At 38.6% G+C, this 21,354-nt stretch overlaps 1 protein-coding gene across 1 annotated transcript; it reads right to left on the reverse strand.

The window, feature by feature from the left end:
* Positions 1 to 4,841: 4,841 nt before the first annotated feature.
* Positions 4,842 to 18,580, reverse strand: MMP8 (matrix metallopeptidase 8). Its single transcript, XM_003923770.3, has 10 exons — positions 18,373 to 18,580; positions 14,820 to 15,064; positions 13,997 to 14,145; positions 13,784 to 13,909; positions 10,848 to 11,009; positions 8,657 to 8,774; positions 7,684 to 7,817; positions 6,989 to 7,142; positions 6,182 to 6,285; positions 4,842 to 5,880 (listed from the first exon to the last, which is right to left on the reverse strand). Exons 1-10 carry the CDS (start codon positions 18,472 to 18,474, stop codon positions 5,777 to 5,779), a joined length of 1,398 nt encoding a protein of 465 aa, XP_003923819.1. The 5' UTR covers positions 18,475 to 18,580; the 3' UTR covers positions 4,842 to 5,776.
* Positions 18,581 to 21,354: the final 2,774 nt, after the last annotated feature.

Below are 21,354 nucleotides of genomic sequence, written 5' to 3' on the forward strand. Positions count from 1 at the left end.
ATGGAGTCTCGCTCTGTCACCGACTGGAGTGCAATGGCACAGTCTTGGCTCACTGCAACCTCTGGCTCCCGAGTTCAAGCGATTCTCTTGCCTCAGCCTCCCTTGTAGCTGAGACTACAGGCATTCGCCACCATGCTTGGCTAATTTTTGTATTTTTAGTAAAGACGGGGTTTCACCATGTTGACCAGGCTGGTTTTGAACTCTTGACCTCAGGTGATCCACCCGCCTCAGCCTCCCAAAGTGCTGTAATTATAAGCATGAACCACCATGCCCGGCCTTACATCTCCTTTCTTGTATAACCTTTTTACTCTGCAGGTGATAGTTGAATTTATTTTTACATGTTAATTCTTTACCAAGTTCTTCAATAGAACTCTTAAACTCTTCTCAGAGTAACCAAACATGACAAGAAATGTAGCAGCGGTTTTTTCCCCTTGAACTCATCTCTCTGCGACCCCTTGCTTGCCTTCTCTAGTCTGGGTCTGTTGCAGAACTGTTGATGATCCTCTCATCAACCAGAGAACTCTGTGTTAGACTTCTGCTTACTAGGTTTCATTTCTACCTATGTCTTGGTTTGCTCCCTTGTTTTGATGCAACTTAACCCTCAGGAGTTTTCTAAGAAAAAATATAAGGAAAATGAATATTCTGAATTTTGTCATGCCTAAGAACACCTTTTATTCCATCCTTACACTTGATTGAGAGTATGACTAGATACAGAATTTCAGTCTAAAAGAAATTTCCTGGAGAACTTTGAAAGATAATGAAGATTCCATTATTTTCCAGATGCTAGTGCTGCTGTTGAAAAGTTTTATACTCTGATTCTTGATGTTTTTCTTTTGAAAGATTTTGAAAATCTTCTCTTTTCCTAGGTATCTATAAATTTTATAATTATGTTCCTTGATGTAGGTCTTTTGTATTAACGTTTGGACAGTAAGTGGGCCCTCTTTTCATGGAAACTTCAATTTAAGGTAACTTTCCAATATAGTTTCATTTATAATTTCTTCCCATTCATTCTTCTCTTTCTCTTTTCAAAATGTGTATCTGTTGGACCTTCTGGACTGAGTCTTTCTGCTTTTAATATATCCTATTTTCTGACAACTTAACTTTCCAGGTCAACTGTTGAGTGTTTAATTTCAGCTGTGATATTTAATTTTCAAGAAATTTTTCCAGTTCTGAGTACTCTTTTACATTTTTAAGCTTTTGTTTTTTTGCATTTTGTTAGTTTTTTTGGATGTAAAATATGTCTTATTTATGTTTTTAAATAAATTCCTAAATAAATAATAATACATAATTCCTAACTAAATAATTAAATAAATAAGACATACTTTACATCCAAAATTATATTCTTATATTTAATTCTTACATTTATTTATTTGTTTAAATAAATAAAAGAAGGCATAGTCTGTTGCCCAAGCTCAAATGCAGTGGTACAATCATGCATCTCTGCAGCCTCAAACTCCTGGGTTCAAGTGATCCTCCTTCCACAACCTCCCGAGTAGCTGAGACTGTAGGTGCATGCCACTGTGTCCAGCTAATATTTTTATTTTTATTTTTTGTAGCGTCAGGGTCTCATTATGTTGCCCGGTCTGGTCTTGAATGCCTAACCTGAAGGAGTCCTTCTGCCTCAGCCTCCAAAAGTGTTGGGATTATGGGCACAAACCACTGTGCCCAGCCTCTTCTTATTTTTAAAGAATGTTCATGTTAAGTATGCTTTAGTTTATTTTAGCATTTTCTTTTGCTTCTAGAATTGTCTCTAGTTCCTCAAAGTCTGTCTTTTGGTCTCTGTTTTTCACACTGCAATCTTTTCAAAAATATTTGGTGACTTTGCAATGTGCAATCTGCTTAAGAATGAGAGACAAGAAAGCAGGCTGGAAGCTCTCATGTGTGTAGCCAGGGCTGGTGAATTGACCTTCACTGCAGGGAGGTGGGGCACATCCCACACCCTTCATGTGATATATTAATCAGGATGAGATCTGGTTGAATGTAACACAAAATCCCAAAATAACAGATGCTTAGGTAAATAATAATTTATTTTTGCCTCACATTAAAAAAATGCCCAGATTTGGAAGCCTAGGGTTGGTATAACAGCTCCATATCATCAGAGATAGGCAACTTTGCTATACCACTCTCAGTATCTACTTTGCTATATCACTTTCAGTGCAATGCTTCATGATCTACATGCCATCTCAACCTCTAGTCATTATATCTGCATTACAGTCAGAAAGAAGGAGGAAGGCAGAGAAAAAGTAATTTTCCAGAAGCCCCACACAACATTCTGCTTACACATTTTGGCTGGAAGTAAACACATGGCCATATCTAGCTATAATTATAGCTATAAGCAAGGCTACAAAACCTAGTCTTTTAGCTGGATGCATTGCTACCTCAAACAAAATTGGAGTCTCATTGCAGAAGAAGTGGAGAGTGGAGGTCAAGATAGGTCATTAGTAGCCCTGCCACATTGAGATTTCTCCAATGTTGGTATCTAAGTTACTCCAGAGAAAACTCATGCAATTTCCCATCATTTAAATCTCCAAGGAACTAAATTGTAGGAGATTCTACTGATGTCTTCTGTCATATACCCCCAGCATTAATTTAGTTGCAGAAGGGATGGACTGGTTTGTGTAACTCACTTTGGTCTAACAAAGTGCAAAAGTAATTGTGATCACAATTACTTTTGCACCAACCTAATACAACTTTAAGCACAGGCTGTGTGTCTTTTTGCTTTCTGCCCAGAGCATTGAGATGCCATCAAGACTGCCAGGACAGCATGAGAGTACAGCCTAGAACTGTAAAGACGTTAACACTGTCAGGGACCATTCTCATCCAATGGGGAATGGAAACTGAGGGATGAATGTTCCAGCCTCCTGCTCACTGGAGATGTGAACATTGGAAGCTGGTCTACAGGCTTCTCAGAGGCCCCTGGTAGAATTGAGCTTCAATTGCTTGTAGCAGAAACCTTGGTAACACATCATTGTATTGGTTTTTCCTCCTTCCCTGCCTCACTCTGCTTGCTGCCTCATCTTGGGACTGTGTCCTGAAAAAAGTAAATGAACCACTATCTTAACTTAGGCTTTGCTTTTGAACAAATTCAACCTAAGACATATATGAATCTCATTGTTGAAATTCTAAGCTTAGACCAGGCATGGTGGCTCATATCTGTAATCCCAGAACTTTGGGAGGCCAAGGCAGGAGAATCGCTTGAGATCAGGCATTTGAGACCAGCCTGGGCAACATAGTGGGGCTGTATCTTTACAAAATAAAAATAACTGGGCATGATGGTGTGTGTCTGTAGTTCCAGCTACTTGAGAGGCTAAGGAAGGGGCATCGCTTGAGGCCAGGGGGTTGATGCTGCAGTGAGTTGTGATTATACCACTGTACTCCAGCCTGGGTGACAGAGCAAGACCCTGTCTCAAAAATAAATAAATAAACAAAAAATAAATACATTCTAAGCTTAGATCTTTACATATCTCGTGTTCATTCGAAACATCAATGTAACAGCTGGAAAATACTACATGTTGTCAACAAGAGAATTTTTTTTAAAGGAATAACTCTTTGAATGCTTTATTACACTTCATTTTGTAGTTCATTGTCTATGACTCTGTCAAATGTGGTTAAAAATATATGAAATCAGTTCTCATCTCAAAGATGTATAGATGAGGTTTGAGCCAAGAATCTATCATAGTAAGCTAGCACAACTAGCAGGTGCTCTGAGAAGATAAAACACTCATTTTCATGCCTGTAGTTTCCTAAAACTTTTATAACCAACATTATAGAAAGTTTTAAAAAACATGGTAGTCTGAAATTGATTCTATGATTAAAAATGGAATATTCAATTCTTATAGGTCCTTTTGTACTTGTTACATTGATGTGATGACTTGCTTATATGTCTCTCTCACTTTCCTTAGCACCACCCCATTAATTCTTACCTCTGAATCAATCAGTGAATGTAATCAGAGTACATACTTGTGTCAGTTTTCTTATTTTGTAAAATAAGTTGCCAATAATGTATTAATGAAATTTTTGAGGATCTCATATATTTATAAAATATTTCAGACACTGTGAAGCAATATCTATAATTTATTATCAGTATTATAATAATTCTGACACAAGAATAAATGGCTGCAAATATACCTAAAATTTGCTATTCCTTTTTATACTTTTGGTGAATTATGTGGTGATACTTTAAGAAATTAGAAGCAAATCACAACTCAGTCATTTAAAATAAAAATCTTTAATTTGAACTTATTTAATAGATTTTTTACATTTTCGAACCAGATTAAAGATGCCAAATTAAATATCTGTGGGATTTAAAAACTTTAACAGAAAAAGAAAATAGAAGGTACTAGTGAGAAATATATTTTACAGTCCACATATTTATTGCATAATAATCTATATTCTAATAACAGCAAATATAACATTATAATGATTTTAACATCTGGACTAGCTAGACATGGTCCCATAAGTCCTACAGTTCTTAACAAAGAAACCCATCCATTAGCAAACTTATGCGTCTAAGCTCAGTTTAATGCAACTTAATGAGACATTGAATTTTATGCAGTAAATCCCAGTTATCTATAGTGTGTGCGCTCCTGAGTACCCCAGGAAATAAAGAACTGAGGAACATCAGATCCACCCAGCCCATTTATTTGGACTGTAGAAGAAGAGAGCCAGGAGGAGGGAGGAGAGGAAGTAATGGTCTCTTTCAGCTGCTATCCTGGGAAGATGCCTAGTAGTCCTTAGCAAGGGCTCCACATCAACATTCTGTGTTGATTCATTTTCCTAAGTGTAGATGCACTGTGTTTAGTACATCGTGTCTAGGGTTGCTATAATAAAGTACTACAAACTTGGTGGCTTAAAACAAAAGAAATTTATTCCCTCACAATTCTGAAGGATAGAAGTCTGAAATCTGCAGGTGTCAGCAGGGTAATGCTTAAAGGCTATTGGGGGGAATCCTTCTTTGCCTCTTCCAAGCTTCTAGTGGTGGCTTACAGTCCGTGGCATTCCTGGCTTGGAGATGTGTCATTCCAATCTCTGCCTCTGCCTTCACATGGACTCCTCCCTTAGGTGGCTATGTCTCTCTTCTTCTTATAAGAACAACAGTCATAATGGTGACTCTCTGAGAAATAAGGCCCACCCTAATTCAGTATGCCCTCACCTTAACTAATTCACCTGCAAAGACCTTGGTTCCAATTAAGCTCACATTCATAGGCAACTGGGGTTAGAACTTCAACATATCTTTTATGGGAGACACAATTCAACCCACACAATATATCATCCATATTTCTTTCCAAGAGTAGAAAACAGCAACAGCATCATATTTTCTGTAAAGGCAAAGGGTACTGTCTAGGTTGCTTATAACAGTTACTTCTAACCAAAATCTAGTTCTAAATTGCATGTAGAAGATATACATAGGACATTTAAAGAGAGAGACTGAGGTATATCTGAAGTCAGACAGGCAAATAATAAGATAATAAATTTTAGAAGTCAGATATATAAGTATTGAAATAGTAAATATTGAAGTGACAAAAGGCTTACTTTCCTTCTCTTTGAAGGATTCGCTGATTTAAGATGGAATGTGTAAGAAGTGATTAATCCTCTGCAAACAGTGGAATATTCCAAACATATTTTACTGAAAACAGGCAGAATGAATACAGTGATGGCAAAGAATGAGTTAATATTGAGAAAAGTATAAATAGGACACAGTGTAATGAATATGCATACTAAACTTTCCTTCCACATTCTGAAAATGGATACAACCGTATTTGATTTTGCTTCAGCTTTATCTGCAGTTAAGCCATTTATTGCCTCTAGCAATTTTGGTAACTCTCTGAGCACTAAGATCAAATGCATAATATATTGGTCCACTGAAGAAAAGGAAGAAGTCTATAAAAAAAAGAGAGAGATAATTTATTGAATTAGCTTACAGAAGATCTCAGATGTCTTCAGTTAGAAACCCCTGCCTCTGTTCCAGCATAACATTCAAATGCAAACATACTATTCAAAAAGTTTAAACATCAGGTGTGATGGCTAATGCCTATAATCCCAGAACTCTTGGAAGCTGAGGCAGCAGAATTGCTTGAGGCCAGGAGTTTGAGACAAGCCTGGGCAGCACAGTAAGACCCTATCTCCTCTACAATAAACAAACAACACATTTATTAGTTTTTTTTTTCTTTTTTCTACTTACGTTCTTGCTGGAAAACTGCGTCAACTTTACTTTCTATTCCTGGAAAGATACCTGATATGCTTTGGGGATAACCTGGTTCCATGAATTGTCTTTGGTTATCATATCTGGTGAAAACAAAATGTCACCTGATTTAAGACCAATACAGAATATAATAAAAATAATTTAAAAAAATTGTATCTAAGTTACAAAGTCTCCTCACACATACTTTTTCATTCAATTCTCACAGTGTCCTGTTTACTAGGATAAGAATGGTTAGCTTCTCTACCTGAGGGTACATATTTATAAAACTTACAGGTATCACTAATTAAAAACAGGCTTCTGGTAGCGGACACGCTGTTATTTTTTCCGGAGTAAGCTTATGTTTTCAAAGCTTTTACTTAATTGGTATATAGCATAACTCCTTCTGTGTGTGTATATATATAAACATACATAATAGGTTCAACTTGGGAACCAAATTCTGCAGGCTATCTGGGTAACATTTGCTGGTATGTGTCCACATTTAACTCATAAGTGAGAATTAGCCTAAATCTTTCTTCGTATCTCACCCTATCTCTTTGTTAAGGTTTTCTTTGTTTCATGATGCAGAATCCTCAATACTATTGTGTAGACATTTTAATTTTATAAAAATGAAAATTTTCAAAAGCCATGGTAACATCAATCATCTTGTAAAAAAGAACATATTCTCAGTAAAACCCATTAAAGACTACCTAGATTGTTTTAAACCTTTAGAGGTTTGTAGACAGGGTTTGTAGACATGGTAGAGAAACACAGATTTCAACCTATAATTGAAAAAACAGTTTACATTACCTCCAGAATTGGTCATTTACAAAGAAGTATGTTTTACTTTTGTAGAAGACAGCTGCATCAATTGCTTGGACACTGCTGGGGAAGCCATAGTTTGATATATCCCTGGGATAACCTTGCTGAATGTCATAGCCACTCAGAGCCCAGTATTGGTTGCCTGTCAATGATTCAGGTTAAATGTCAAATAAGACTTTTCCATTTTTACAAAATAACATATATATATCACTTCTTGGTCTTGCACATAGACATGAAAATGGAACAAATAGTCTTTAAAAGATGAAGATAATCAAGTTAAGTTCAGGGGGGCTGTGACAGACTTAATGGTTCCCCAGAGACTATAAAAAATGAAAACTTCTCAGCAAGACATTCAGGGCCCCACAATTAGATGTCTTAGTTTATGTGACTTTTATACCTAAACCAAATTACAGCCTTGAGGAGTCTTAGAGGATTATAGCTGGGACGAGGATGGAAGTATGCTAACAACAGTCTAGTATGGTCTCATTTTGTTAGAGAGAAAATTGATGGCTGAAGAGCAAATAACCCACTCAAGTTCACACGGTAGTTGGTGGTTCTGATGGGGCCCAACCCTAGTCTTCTGCAAAAGCCTGGACAGCACTGGACCTTGGAGGGACTACAAAGAAGTCCTGCCCCCTCCTTGCAGGCAGAATAAACATAAGATGAAAATTTTAGGAAGTTACCTTTAAATAGGAAAACAAGATCCCTGTCAAAATCCTCATAAGCAGCCTGTATACCAGTTGGAAGGGATGGCCAGAATAGAGAAATAAAATTCATTTCGACTCTTCGTAGCTGAGGATGCCTTCTCCAGAAGTACCTAACGAAACATGAGGAAACACACACGCACACACTTACATAGTCTAAGTAGGCATTTCCTGTGACTTTCAGGCTAGTGATGGTCCTTGTAGGATTGCTGGGAGAGTATAATCTAATTAACGTAAAATTCCTAGCACTGTGACCACCATATGGCTAAGCTTTATGGTGATATTGTTCATCTGGTGAGTACTTCACAGTTTTCAGAGGAGGTTTCAGGAGTGATCTTATTTGATCACATTTGTCATTGTCCTGCCTTTGCACATTGAAAACTCTTACTTTGTAGTGTCTTCCATTATTGCTTCCACTAAATGCTGAGAACATATTGATAAAAGCAACAGCACATACACTCAGCCTGTAATTGCACAGTCACAAAATAACCAATGGACAAATAAAAATTTCACTCAGTTAGATGTTTGCTGCATAGCTAGTTAAGCAGCAGGTTCCATTTACTTGACTGATTATGGATGGAACTGAATGGTGCTTTGTGTTGAGTAAACTTAACTATGGGATTCCCAAGCAACTGCAGCCCATGTCTGTTTACTCACCAAAGGCATCTGAGTGTTTGTTAATGTTTTCATGTTTACCCAGAAAATACTTGATTGCATAAATCCAGTATAGACATAAAATGGTACAAATCATCTTTAAAAGATGAAGATGATAAAATTAATCTCCAGGTCCTATGATAACCTTAATGGTGCCCCAGAACCTATTAAAAAAATTCCAGTGAGAAGTACAGGTGTAGAATTCAAGGAAAAGGTGATTAACATTGACCTAATTTGAATTCAGTTTTAAGGTATATTAGTAAGAGGAATCAAAGGAATAAATATTTTAATTTTATACTTGTCTTTAAAGAAAAATATTTCTCCACGGAGTGTGGTGATAGCATCAAATGTCAAGCTGGGGTCACAGGATCTGGGTGTGCTTGGTCCAGTAGGTTGGATAGGGTTGCTTGAAGGTCCTGAAAAAGAAAAAAAAAGGTCTTTTTTATAAGCATAAGTCCAGTGCGACTCTTGGGTACATCAGAGACTTCTCAGAAAGGTGAAGGGTCTTCATGTGAAGAAAAGTGCTACCAGACCATATCATAAAGTATGAAGGTAACTGTATATTTCATCTTTTTAAAGTTTTTGTTTATTAAAAGGAATGATGGTTTTTAGGGTCAGTTCCAGGTTAAGCTGTGAAGAAAAGAAATTTGAATTCTATGCTTCTTCTCTCCTTTTTAAATTCTAATCCAATCCTTCTCTGACTTCTTAGTTCCTCTTTCTGATTTTTTGGTCACCCAGTATCTATTGCCTCTCTTCTCACAGAAATCCACTTTCAGAAAAGAATGATATTTGCCTTTTACTCTGTAGAATACATCTAAGTCAAATTTTAGCAATATTTTTCGATAAGTATTTGAATTTTAATGTTTTTTCTCACTGTAGAATGAAAGGCTATAATAATAGTTAACATAAAAACATTGGTGAACAAAATAAGGGGGTGTTGCTGGGGTGGGCAGGAGGAAGAAGTTGGGGAATAGAGGCAGTTAGGGTAGGCTCATCATTTTTGAAAAATCTACAGTCACAAAACAGTTCTCTGGTTGTGGCACCCTGGCATGCTTGCTTGATTTCACAGTGCTGTCCCACCAGAGAGGGGAGAGAGCATTTCCCAATTCCACTCCACTCTGTTCCACTCCATTCAATTCTATTTCACTCCAATCCACCATTCCATTTCATTCCATTCCATTCCACACTTTTTTAGGGAGCAGTAAATCCCTTACTGGTTTCTTTTTTTTATTCACAGCCAACTAGGGAACAGAAGGGCAAGCGTGAAGAGAGATATAATGAGCTTATTCAGGCAATATGGCAAAAGGCCCCTATACTCATCCTTGAAACGTTATCAGTAATGCCTTAAAAAAAGTTTCTTTTTCCTCTCCATACTCCATGACCATTCCCCTCCTCCTCCCACAGACAACTGTATTAGTATGTTCATATATATATATATATATATATATATATATATATATATATATAGTTTGCATGTTTCTTGAAAATGCCTTGCTTTGTTTATATACATTTTAAGTTTACATAGACTTACATATTGTGTAATTTAATTAATACATTGTACAATATATCTCATTCTGTTTCTTTTTTCACAAAGCACAAAGTTTTAAAGACCCATGTGTGTTGTTGCCATATGTGCATCTAGTTCCATGCTTCTGACTCCTGCACCTCACTTCATGGTGTGCAGCCACCACATTTTATCTTTATAGTCTTCTCCTAATAGACCCCCAGGTGCCTTCCAATTTCCACCACCACAAACAGCATGGCAGTGAATGTCTTTGGCATGATTTGTACATATGCTCTTATGGACCTATATGAGAATTTCTTTGAGAAATACATCTAGGATCAGGATTGCTGCAGGAAAAGGGATAGTCATGTCTTTTAAAAATATTTAAAATTGCGGCCAGGTGCAATGGCTCACGCCTGTAATCCCAGCACTTTGGGAGGCTGAGATGGGCAGATCACTTGAGGTCAGGAGTTCAAGACCAGCCTGGTCAACATAGTGAAACCCTATCTCTACTAAAAATACAAAAACTAGCCAAGTGTTGTGGCAGGTATCTGTAATTCCAGCTACTCAAGAGGCTGAGGCCAGAGAATTGCCTGAACCTGGGAAGCAGAGGTTGCAGTGAGCCAAGATCGTGCCAATGCACTCCAGCCTTGGCAACAGAGTGAGACTCCGTCTCAAAAAAAAAATACAATAAAGAATATTTAAAATTGGAAATCATAAAAAAGAAGAAGAAAATCCCCACCATCCAAAGACAGTAACTGAGGACCACTGTAGTGCATTTCTTTCTAAACTTTTTTTCTTTTAGGTCAGCAATAGAGGCTTAGCCCCCAACAGCCTATTTGTTAATGCTATATTACTGGGGAATTTCAGAGTTAGGTTTTATGGAAACTGCAAGAAGTGCAAAGGAAAAGATATTCGGATACTGGGAGTGTTCGTCTATTCCCAGGTCCCACCATGTACTGCAACAATCTTTAGAAGATCTTACCATAGATGGCCTGAATGCCATTGATGTCATCTTGAGGGAGTGAGTAGGTGCTGGGTTCCCTGAAAGCGTAGTTGGGGTACATCAAGGCACCAGGGTCAGAGGAGTGAGAGAGCCCCAAAGAATGACCAAATTCATGAGCAGCAACAAGAAACAAGTTGTAATCTGAAATGGAAACATGGATGGTAAACAGCTCATTGTGGATCCCAGCGTGGCAGAAACATGATCTCAAGGAGTGCAAATTCCAAGCCAAAACTGCTCAGGGAAATAGCCCTTCCCATGGCTGTCTTTTTCATCTTTCTTTCAGATACCTGAGAAAGCAGATATTGGGAAGAATCAAGATAGATGGGGATAGGTGAGTATGAACTTCTTATAAACTCTTAGAATCCAGAAAAGCTGAATTTATTCCTATTCTCACATTTTACAAATGTGCATGTGAGGCCTGGAGAAATGATGGCAGAGCCATCATGAATTTGGAAACCCTTCTCCTCTTGTGCTCCCACACCCACCATCTTGAGTGTCCCAGACCCTCAGCCTCATGAGTAGACTCCCAGTGAGCAAGTAGTTAAAGAGAAGCCAGCCCGACAGTGGAGTAGCCTCAGATGCAGAGCTGGCTCATGTTGGCTCCCTCATCACCCACAGCTTAGCACCAACTCTTCTGCTCTAGGAATTCTCTAATGGAGACAGACAAACCCTACCTCTTATTGCTCCCTTTCTCTATGTTTTAATTTCCATGAGCACAGTGCCGTTCACAACTGGAAACTTAAAACCTTCCAAGGATCTCAATTCCTATCAAATAAAGCCCAACCTCTTCTGCCTGGCTTTCAAGACCTCCTCCACTTGGCTCCAGCAGATATTTGAGTGTTTGCCTTTTGATGTGAATCCTTGAGTCCAGCCAGTCTACATGCTGCCTCACAAACCCCTGATGCATTTTTGTACATACCTTTTTTTTTTTTTAAAAAAAGCTGTTATTGTAAAGTACCTACCACATATGAGGCAATCTAATATTATTTAATCCTCACCACATTTTTCTGAAGTTTTGTTAGCAATATTTCTACTGTAAAGTGACTGATGCCCATAGATTTTGAATAGCTTATACTTGGTCTTGCAACTAGTAAGTGACAGATTGGGGTCAAATCCAGGTATAATGACAAGATCCATGCTCTTTACTAAAATGTTCAACATTCAGTTGATAATTAGCCTACTAAAATTCTCCCCATGCTCTAAAATTTGCTTTCTTATTATCACATCCTTCCAATTATACATTCATGAATGCATTTCAGAAAAACATCTTTGAATACCTGTAATATCATGAAAGGAACTGTGGGCAATTTGTTGTGGTTCCCTGCTCTACAGGGAGTATGTAGTCTAGAAGAGGAGACATGTGTGCAAACAGCTTTGAAAGCACAGAATGAGTGATGATAGAGAAGGAGATACAAAAGCTGTCAGAATTCTGCAGAGGAAGTTCTCATTTCCAGCCCAAGAGAAGATAGAAGGTGGCCTTTAACATACATAGCATGGCAAGATGAGAGAGATTTTAAAAGCTGGGGCATGGGAAGAGTATTTCAGAGAGAAGAGACAATGCTAGCGAATGTGAGAAAGCTAAAAAGCATAGGGTGTGACCTAGAAACAGCGAATGTACGATGTGGGTGTTCACCCAATGTGAATGGTATACGTGAAATAAGAAGACAAGCCAAAAAAGACAAGGATGAAAAATCACCCAGGGCCTTCAATACCAAGTGGAGGTATTTGGACCTTATTTGGTGCAGAATATATAAACACTGAAACTTTTAAGCATGAACGTGATATAATCCAAGATAGGCTCTCTAAAAACAAACCATGCTGCAATCGTAGGAAAAAGTAGAGGGAGCACAGACTAGAGAAGAGGAGTCCAGCTAAGAATCTAGATCATTAGTTCAAGTAAGAAGTAATGATTATCTGAACTAGTGAAGAGGGCAATAGGAATGTAGAGGAGTGGAGAATTGATACCTATCTTTGGCTACACACAGCTCCTAGGCATATGGACTTAGGTAGAATAGACCCTCATAACATACGCATGTTGAGAAAATGGCAGGAGGAACAGGTGCCCAGCAAAGGTAAAAGATGCCTTTCTGATTATCTCCTAAAAGTGCCCTCTGGCATATTGTTACCCCATGTTTTGGGAATTACTACATGGTCTGGATATACCTGTCCTCAGCCTCATTTTTTCCCTTTAGACAGCACAGTCCTTCCTAATAGGAGCCTTCTCCTGAAAGGACTGGCTTGCTGCACAGAAGCATACCACTGAAAAAGGGCTCCACGAAGATGAACTAACTAGGTGAGAAAGAAGGTGGCTGCTTTTTTCTAAATAGACTAATTTCTAAATGAATTTCCCCCAAAAAATGGAAAAATAAGGCTCTTTTCAAACATCACTATATTTGGGAATATGAAAATAAAGATATACCCTAAAGCAGTGGTCAGCAAGCTTTCTCTGTAAAGAACCAGATAGTAAATATTTTAGGCTTTGTGAGCCAAATGATCTATGTCACAATTACTCAGTTTGCCGTTGTAGAGTAAAAGCAGCCATGGATGATATGTAAACAAATAAATGTGGCCCTGTTTCAATAAAACTTTATTTATACAAACAGGGGCCAGGTAGGATTTGGCCATGGTAAATAGTTTTCTGATCTCTGCCCTAAGAAGTAAGGTCAATCGTATTCAGTGTTTTTTTTTTGTTTGTTTGTTTTGGTTTTGGTTTGTTTGTTTTAGCCCAAATTGACTTAGTATTTAAGGTAGCAAAAATTTCAAATGATTGCTGTTAGTGAGTTTGAAATATCATGATACCTTTATTTTGTGTGTGTGTGTGTGTGTGTGTGTGTGTGTGTGTGTATGTGTGTGTATTCTAATCTGGAAAAGGTTAATTCAGAAGCTGTGTGTGGACATAATCTTGATTAACCTACTTTCGGAGGTACTGGTCCAGGTTTCTTCTGCATCAAAATGAGCATCTCCTCCAATACCTTGGCCTGGCTGAAAGGCATGAGCAAGGATTCCATTGGGTCCATCGAATGGAGAATTGTCACCATGATCTGAAATAAGAAAATTTGTATTAGATCCTTGCCAAGTTTCAGGTTAGCCAAAGAAAGCAAAACTGAGCATGACTGCTTTACACCAACCTCTTGGGAAAAAAGCAATGTTGATATCTGCCTCTCCCTGTGAGATCCTCGTGAAGGTGAGAGGTGACGGATCACTCCAGATTTTAAAGGCGTTCCCAATAGCTGTTTCTACCTCAGTCACTGACAGCTGTGGCGTATAGTTTATAAACCTTCAAAATGAGAGAAGGTATGAAGAGTTAAATATCATTTAGAACAGTAGTCCATCAACAAATGAGTTGTTCTATTTTGAAGTGAATTGTATCATGATTTGATGCCACTGGAGAGGATAAGGAGGGAGTACAGCGTACAGCTCTCAGGGTGGAGGACAGATGTGGCTTCTGAACAAGTTAACAAATGTCTATAAACCTCAGTTTCCTATTCATAAAATGAGGATACTAAAATAGTATCCCTCTCATAGGGCTGCTGTGGGGATTAAATACATGTAAAGCATTTAGTTCATTACTTGTCAAATAGTAGTATTCCACAAATATTAGATATTATTATTATTATTAAGATGTATGAAAGGAGGGAATAGATTCTCTCCAGCAATGATTAAGCCTTGGTTGGGTCCTAAAGTGAGTGCTTAGAGAGATAGCCTAATATTGCCATAGTCCTCTTTAGGTTGCTGGAGAAGAAGACTGTAATGACAAGCTTTGGAATGCAAAGAACACATGGTATCTCTACATTTTCATTCTCATACTCATTCACTCTTCACACTCTCCAAGGGCAGGAATATTTATCTACTTGTTCCTAGTGTATTCCAAGACCAAGAACAGTATCTGTCATATAAGAGCTCAGTCAATACCGGATGAATGAGTGAATTCTGAAACCCTAGAAATATCACCTGTAGGTCAAGTTAGTTTGTTCCCACTTGGGGTTTCCTGGGGTTATCATAAAATCACCACTGTCAGGCACTCCACAGCGAGGCTGTTTCATCATCTCCAGAGTTTCCGCATCTGGCTTCCCCGTCACATTCAACCCAAAAAATCGCTGCATTTCTTTAAGCTTTTCAACAATCATATTAATGCTGTTCTTCCTTATAGACTGATACTGGTTGCTTGGTAATTGGTAGAACTTTTCCAGGTAGTCCTAGACAAAGACCAGCACATAGGTTCTTGCTGTGAAAGTACTTCTAGTTTTCTGGTCATTTTGCAACCCTTTTTAAGTTACCGTAGAGGTCTAATAACCTGAGAGCCACAGGAACAACAACACAAATTAATTTGTAGGTTGACTTTGAGAGAACAACGATTTAGAAAGAACAGTTCCTCCATTCAGCGCTCCAGTTAATGATTATGCATAAAAATAGGTGTCTCATAAGGGATGAGGGTCACATCACGCAGGTGCTACTATACAGTGCTACTATACAGTCAGGTGTCTGCCTTCTTGTTTTTATAAAAAAAGTTAGAACTAACATTAATTGACTTCTCTCGAGGTATTTGTTGCATCAATGCAGTTCCTCTTACCCTCTTCACTACTGTAGAAAAGGCTTAATTATTCTCATGAACAAATGGAGGCACAGAGAAAGAAGGAATTTTCCAAGTGATGATCCAGGTTTTAACTCACCATGTTGCCTCTCAAATGAGAACTGATAACTTCAAAAGAATTCCAAATCTCTTTTAGGGAAATACCAGTATCGATATTAGCATTTTATTCACCAAGGTAACTTTGAACTTTGGAAGGAGCCAGCATTCCTTTGGAAGTGTTAAATTAAGTTTAGTCAAAATCCAAAATGTTTAGTCTAAAAATTACATATTTTGTTTGACTAAAAAGTTTCTTCATGCATAGTGAACTGTAACCTAACTAGACCTCATGTTGCCTGTGAACACCTGGCATCTTGTCAGTATCTTAGTCCATTTTCTGTTACTATAACAGAATATCTAAAGCTGGGTAACTTATACATAAAAGGGGCTTATTTTCTCTCACAATTCTGGAGGCTGGGAAGTCCAAGATCAGGTGACTACATTTGGTTGGCTTCTCAGAGGGTCTTGTGCTGTGTCATAACATGGCAGAGAAATGGAAGGGGAGTGAGCATGTGTGAAAAGGGGCAAAACACAAAGGGTAGTCCCTCTTTATAATACTCATTCTCTTCATAACTAATCCAGTTCTGCAGGAACCAGAACCTACTCCAGCAAGAATTAACCCAGTCCCACAAGCGTGTCATTAATCTTTCTTAATGACCTCAGTACTTCTTAATGGACCCACTGTCACACTGGCTACCAAATCTCTAGCACATAAATTCAAGGGACACACTCTAACCACAGCAGTAGGTGACACTGACCAGAGCACACACTTCTGAATCAGACAGGTTTGGGTTCAAATCTTAGCTCTGCTATGAATTAACTGTGAATGCTTGGATACATTATTTATCTGACTTAAGATTCATTTTTGTCTCTGAAATGGAAATAATAATGCTTTCCCCCACCCCAATATGGTTCTTGTGAGGATTAAATGAGATATTTGTGAAATATGTAGCAGTTGCCTTGTACAGAATAAGCACTCAATGGATTCTACATTAATCTGCAGGTTACGATTACAATTGCATGGGATAACCTCCCCTACTAAAAAAGCAAAATAATAATGCTTTCCCCAAACGGTAATGTTAAGAAAACTGTGCATGTGAGATTTGTGACAGAATTCCCTTGTGTTTCTTAAAAATTTGGCCTCACTTTCATACTGTGAAACAATAGAAGAAAACTATTGGTCTGCTTTTATAATGCTTCTAAAAGTTTATAAACAGTCCACAATCTGAATCTGGTGCTGGGAAATGTGATTATACTATTAACTGATTTCTAATTCATTATTATCTCCCATCCTCACATTCTCTTCTAAATCTGGAAATTTTGGCGGCAAAGAAAATGCCTATATGGAAGCACCAGACATATAGTAACTTAATTGCAGATATCTTAGAAGGAAAAATATTAGATAAATGAGAAAGAAAATGATATCATTTTATAAATAAAACCATTTATTATAAAAAATTTTCCAAGCTAGCTGTAGCTCTACTGTGGTACCCCCATGTAGGTACCAAGGAAGGAGAGCTAAGCAGAATCCTGGCACAATTAAGGCCTGAAGAATATTTCAGTTATTTCCCTTTCTATAATCCACTGTGTGTGTATATATATATATATATATATATATATATATATATATATATATGTTCATAGAATGAGTACCTGAAGAATATCTTACCACTCAGTTATTTCCATATATATATATAACTGTATCTTAGTTCATAATCAGAGGAATGCCTAGAGTAGACACAGTACAGAGCATTAATTAAGGAATAAACAGCTTATAGTCAGAGGAATGTCTGGAGCAGGCACAGTGCAGAGCATTATCCAAACAGTTATACCAGCACAAGAATCCATAGCCCAGGCAGTAGCATTCAGTATCGTAAAGATACCCACTGTATGGCAGGCTTGGGGCAAGAGCCACTCCTCCTGATAAAGCAGGTGTAGGACTTTGCTCCAGTTCTTATGGAAGGCTGCCCTCAGACTGGCAATCCCTTGAGCATCCGAGGGCTCAAAGCCCTTCCAGATAACCGCACCTTGGTGACCGTGAAGTTTATCAGCTCTTGTTACTGTGCTGCCCAAAAAGCATCCTCCTATAGAACTCATTGGAAGCTGCCAGCAGGTAGTGGTAGACCCTGACAGCGCTGTAACTGCTGTGGACTTAAGCATCCTCCTATAGATCTTCTTAGGAGTAGCATGCCCATAGATAGAGGTATTGCACACTGCACCCTCTTCACTGCACACGGCCCACCTCCATACCTTGGTGACCTAATGGGGGTGAACCTCTTACTGCACATGGCCCACTTCCTTGCCTCGATGACCTAATGGGAATGGACCCTTCGCTGTGCACTGTGCACCTCCTAGCCTAGGTGACCTAATGGGGGTGGACCCCTTGTTTTATTGCTCATGACCCTATTACTATCCTTAAAGATGACTTCACTCACTGCCCTGCCCCCTAACCTATACACAATAAATACAGATGCTTCTGGACATTCCAGGCCTCGCCTGTCTCTGCTTATAGGTGGCGTGGCCCCCCATGAGCCCAGCTGTGTTTTCCTTGGTACTTCTGTGTCCTGTCTCTTTATTTCTCAGATACTGCTCCTCAGCACAGCATAAGGGACACCCCACCACCCTGTGGGGCCCTTAGCCCTACATTCTACAGTAGCATTTTCCCAGCCTTTAAAGAAATCAGCTTGTTTTCATGCCCAGCTTTTAAAGGCCTAGTCCTTACCAGCTTGGAACCCTCCAAATCACTAAAAGAAGATGTTCAGCCTCAAACTAATCTAAATAATTTCTTTCAGGCTGTTTTAACTAAAAGAGAAAACAACCCACACTATTTTCTAATAATCAGCAAATCAACCACCACCTAACTGATAGTTCATTTACCTGAACAATTTTTGTATCTTTCTCCTTAAAAGATACAGGAAAGGCCTTGGAAATCTGCACATGGAGTAAGAGCAGAAATGGAAGCCTCTTCAGACAGAACATGATCTTCTCTTCAAACACTACCAACCCTGGCTTTCTCTTTGCCCTTTGTGGTAGGGTCCTTCCCTGGCAAGCACCCTGAGGTTCACAGGATCACGTGCCGCTCACAGCTCTCTCAGTCCTCTTTAAAGCCATGTCTTAAACAATTGTTGCATCAGGAATATGAAGCAACATGGTTAATTACACTCTGACAGTTTTGCAACTTTATAATGTGATTTAGTATCTCAAAATGGGGGAGTCTTTCAACACTCCAACTTTCTACTCTTTGCTTTGGGTGTTTTAGTTATTTACTTTTACAAAATTGGTCGAGGAAAAGGAACAGGAGACTAATCCTGAAGTTACGTGGATACATTTTCTGGTTATATAAGATGCTGAGGCTGAATTAACTTATGCAGGGGGATATTCTGAGGTTTGTGGTAGATACTTTGGGACCAAGGAGGCCAACTAGAGAATCTCAGTACTTATCCTCCCTCATTGTATGTGGGGAGAATGAATGACTGAGTGTACTATTAAAAAGCAGGCTTTGTACGGGGGCCTAGAGCTGCTTCTGGAGGATGTGGTTTGGCATCAATGTATTAGAAAATCCCTAGTCTATAAGCTAGACTTTCCATGGAAAAGATATAGAGAACAATACTGCTGATGATAATAATGAACATTTGCTAAAAATTTATGATTTCTCAGGCATTAGTACTGCACCCCAATTCATCTTCGCACAGCTTTGGGAGGGAGATGCTATTACTGTCTCCATTTTACAGATAAAGTCAAATCTAGAGACATTTAGATGACTTGTTTAAGTCACATGCTTAGTTTGTGGAGGGGCTAGGATTCAACCTCAGAGGGTATGTTTAGAGAGACTGAGCTGGCGGCTACTACAGGCTCTTTCTTCATGGGAGTCTCCCGCTTGAGTCTCTGGCTGGCCCGTAGTGGAGCAGTAGCTCTAGGCCTGCAACAGCTGGATACTTTGGCTTATATTCACAAGGAGAAGACAAGGGAGCAGGGAATGAGACGTTGTACATCTTCAAGGAATAAGACACTGAGAGATTTCCAGATAATATGGCTACATAGAAGACTATTGGTCAGAGGCTCCTGGCCATGCTTTTCAAATCGTGTAACCTGGTCCCACTTATTCTGACTCCACATGCATGTAGTTTGTTACAATACACAGTCTTTGTGAATATTCAGTTACTTATATGTATACATATTTGGCAAAGGCAGGTATTTCTGTGTATAAATGCATATGTCTACATAAATGATACATAACATGTACTAATATGTAAAGAGTGTCTTTGAGATGCTATGATAAGGAGGTCAGCTCTTTCCTGAGGTCACTTAGGAACTTTGAAAATGGTTCAAAGAAATACATCCTGGGTTAGAGTATATCTGGACAGCAGATTAATTGTTGATGATTTAAATGTTTGATGCAATGACTGGTTACAAAGTTCATAAATGTACTTTTTTCTGAACATAACAGCAAGTGATTTAATTGAGAATCTAAAACTTTGGTAAATTCAGTTTTTGGTGTTTGTGTAAATGCCATATTAAAAAATTGAACTGGTGGGTCTGGATCTCCAGCAGCAGGTCCAGCCCTGGTGCAGTGGTGGAGAAGGCTCTGGCATCTGCTTCGGGGCTGCAGCTTGTGCTTTCTGAATCCTTTCTCCACACCTGGCCACTGTCCATGGTGTCTGTTTCTCACCCACTTCTGGTCCCTGGGACTGACAGTTCTCTCAGGCTCTCTCCCTCAAAAATCAAATCAGTCATTTACACTTCACTGTGAACATATGAGTTGTCTGTTGAGTAGATCTCTTGCCAGAAATAACAAGCAAACAAGCAAACACATTTTTTAAAATGAAGGCATTGTTCATTAAAATATGAGTTTCAGGGAAAATTAAGAAGATCAAAGAAATTTAGTTTGAAGAGAAAAGATGCAAGGCAATGTAGGATTTTTCTTTCCCTTTAATACTAACCTCCCTCCTGCCCCATCAGCAACAGCCTATTCTCATAAAGATAAAGATATTCTTATAAGGATGAGGATATAGCAACATAGCAGGTGTTCTATAGCAACATAGCAGGTGTATTTTTACAGCTCTGTTTGGCTTTCTAGGCCCAAGGAGATAACACTGATTGCATAGATACAGTCTGTTTTTCTTTAGTTATAAAATGAAGGATGGGTTGAACCAGCTGGGGTGAGCACGTGTGCCTGAATCTTGAATGATGAGCAGGAGTTGCCCGTGGGGAATGTGATCCAGTAGAAAGAACAGTGTCCACTAAGCACAGAAGTATACTCAGTGAAGCCACAGCTCATTTGATTCACATAAGCCAAGGTAAATTGTCCTCAGCTTCATGCCTTTTTGAACTCTAACAATTAGAATGGATGTCCATATAGCCTGATCAAGTTAACAGGATAATTGTTGGGGCCAGTTGTGGTGAAAGGTAAAGAGTATTCAGGTTAAAATTAATCTTACTGGGTTCAAATTATAGTCCTGTCACTTCCCACTTATGCAGCTTTTGTCAAATCTAAGTTCTGAGGCTCAATTTTCATACCTGTAAAACAAGTGCATTAACATCTCCCTTACAGGTCATCAGGAGATGACATGATATCATAAATGGAAAAAGTTTGTGTAGACCCTTCACTGTGGTGTCCTCTTTGTATTATGAATGTGGTGAAATTATAGCCATGTTGGTTCATGTATCCATTCTGGGAATGAGTTAGCAATGCTGAAAAGTTCTCCTTTTTCAGAAGGAGAAGTGCTTCTAAGTTAAGCCACCCAGTGAAGTAACTTCCATGGAGCTTCCTTTAGTAGCTGGCGTTCAAGTTCAGCCAGGGAACATATGTGTGTCACTCACATCCTTTTCACAGAGTATAAATGTATACACTCAGATCTC

The sequence above is a fragment of the Saimiri boliviensis genome, chromosome 6, assembly GCF_048565385.1.
Source record: "Saimiri boliviensis isolate mSaiBol1 chromosome 6, mSaiBol1.pri, whole genome shotgun sequence".
Classification (NCBI taxonomy): domain Eukaryota; kingdom Metazoa; phylum Chordata; class Mammalia; order Primates; family Cebidae; genus Saimiri; species Saimiri boliviensis.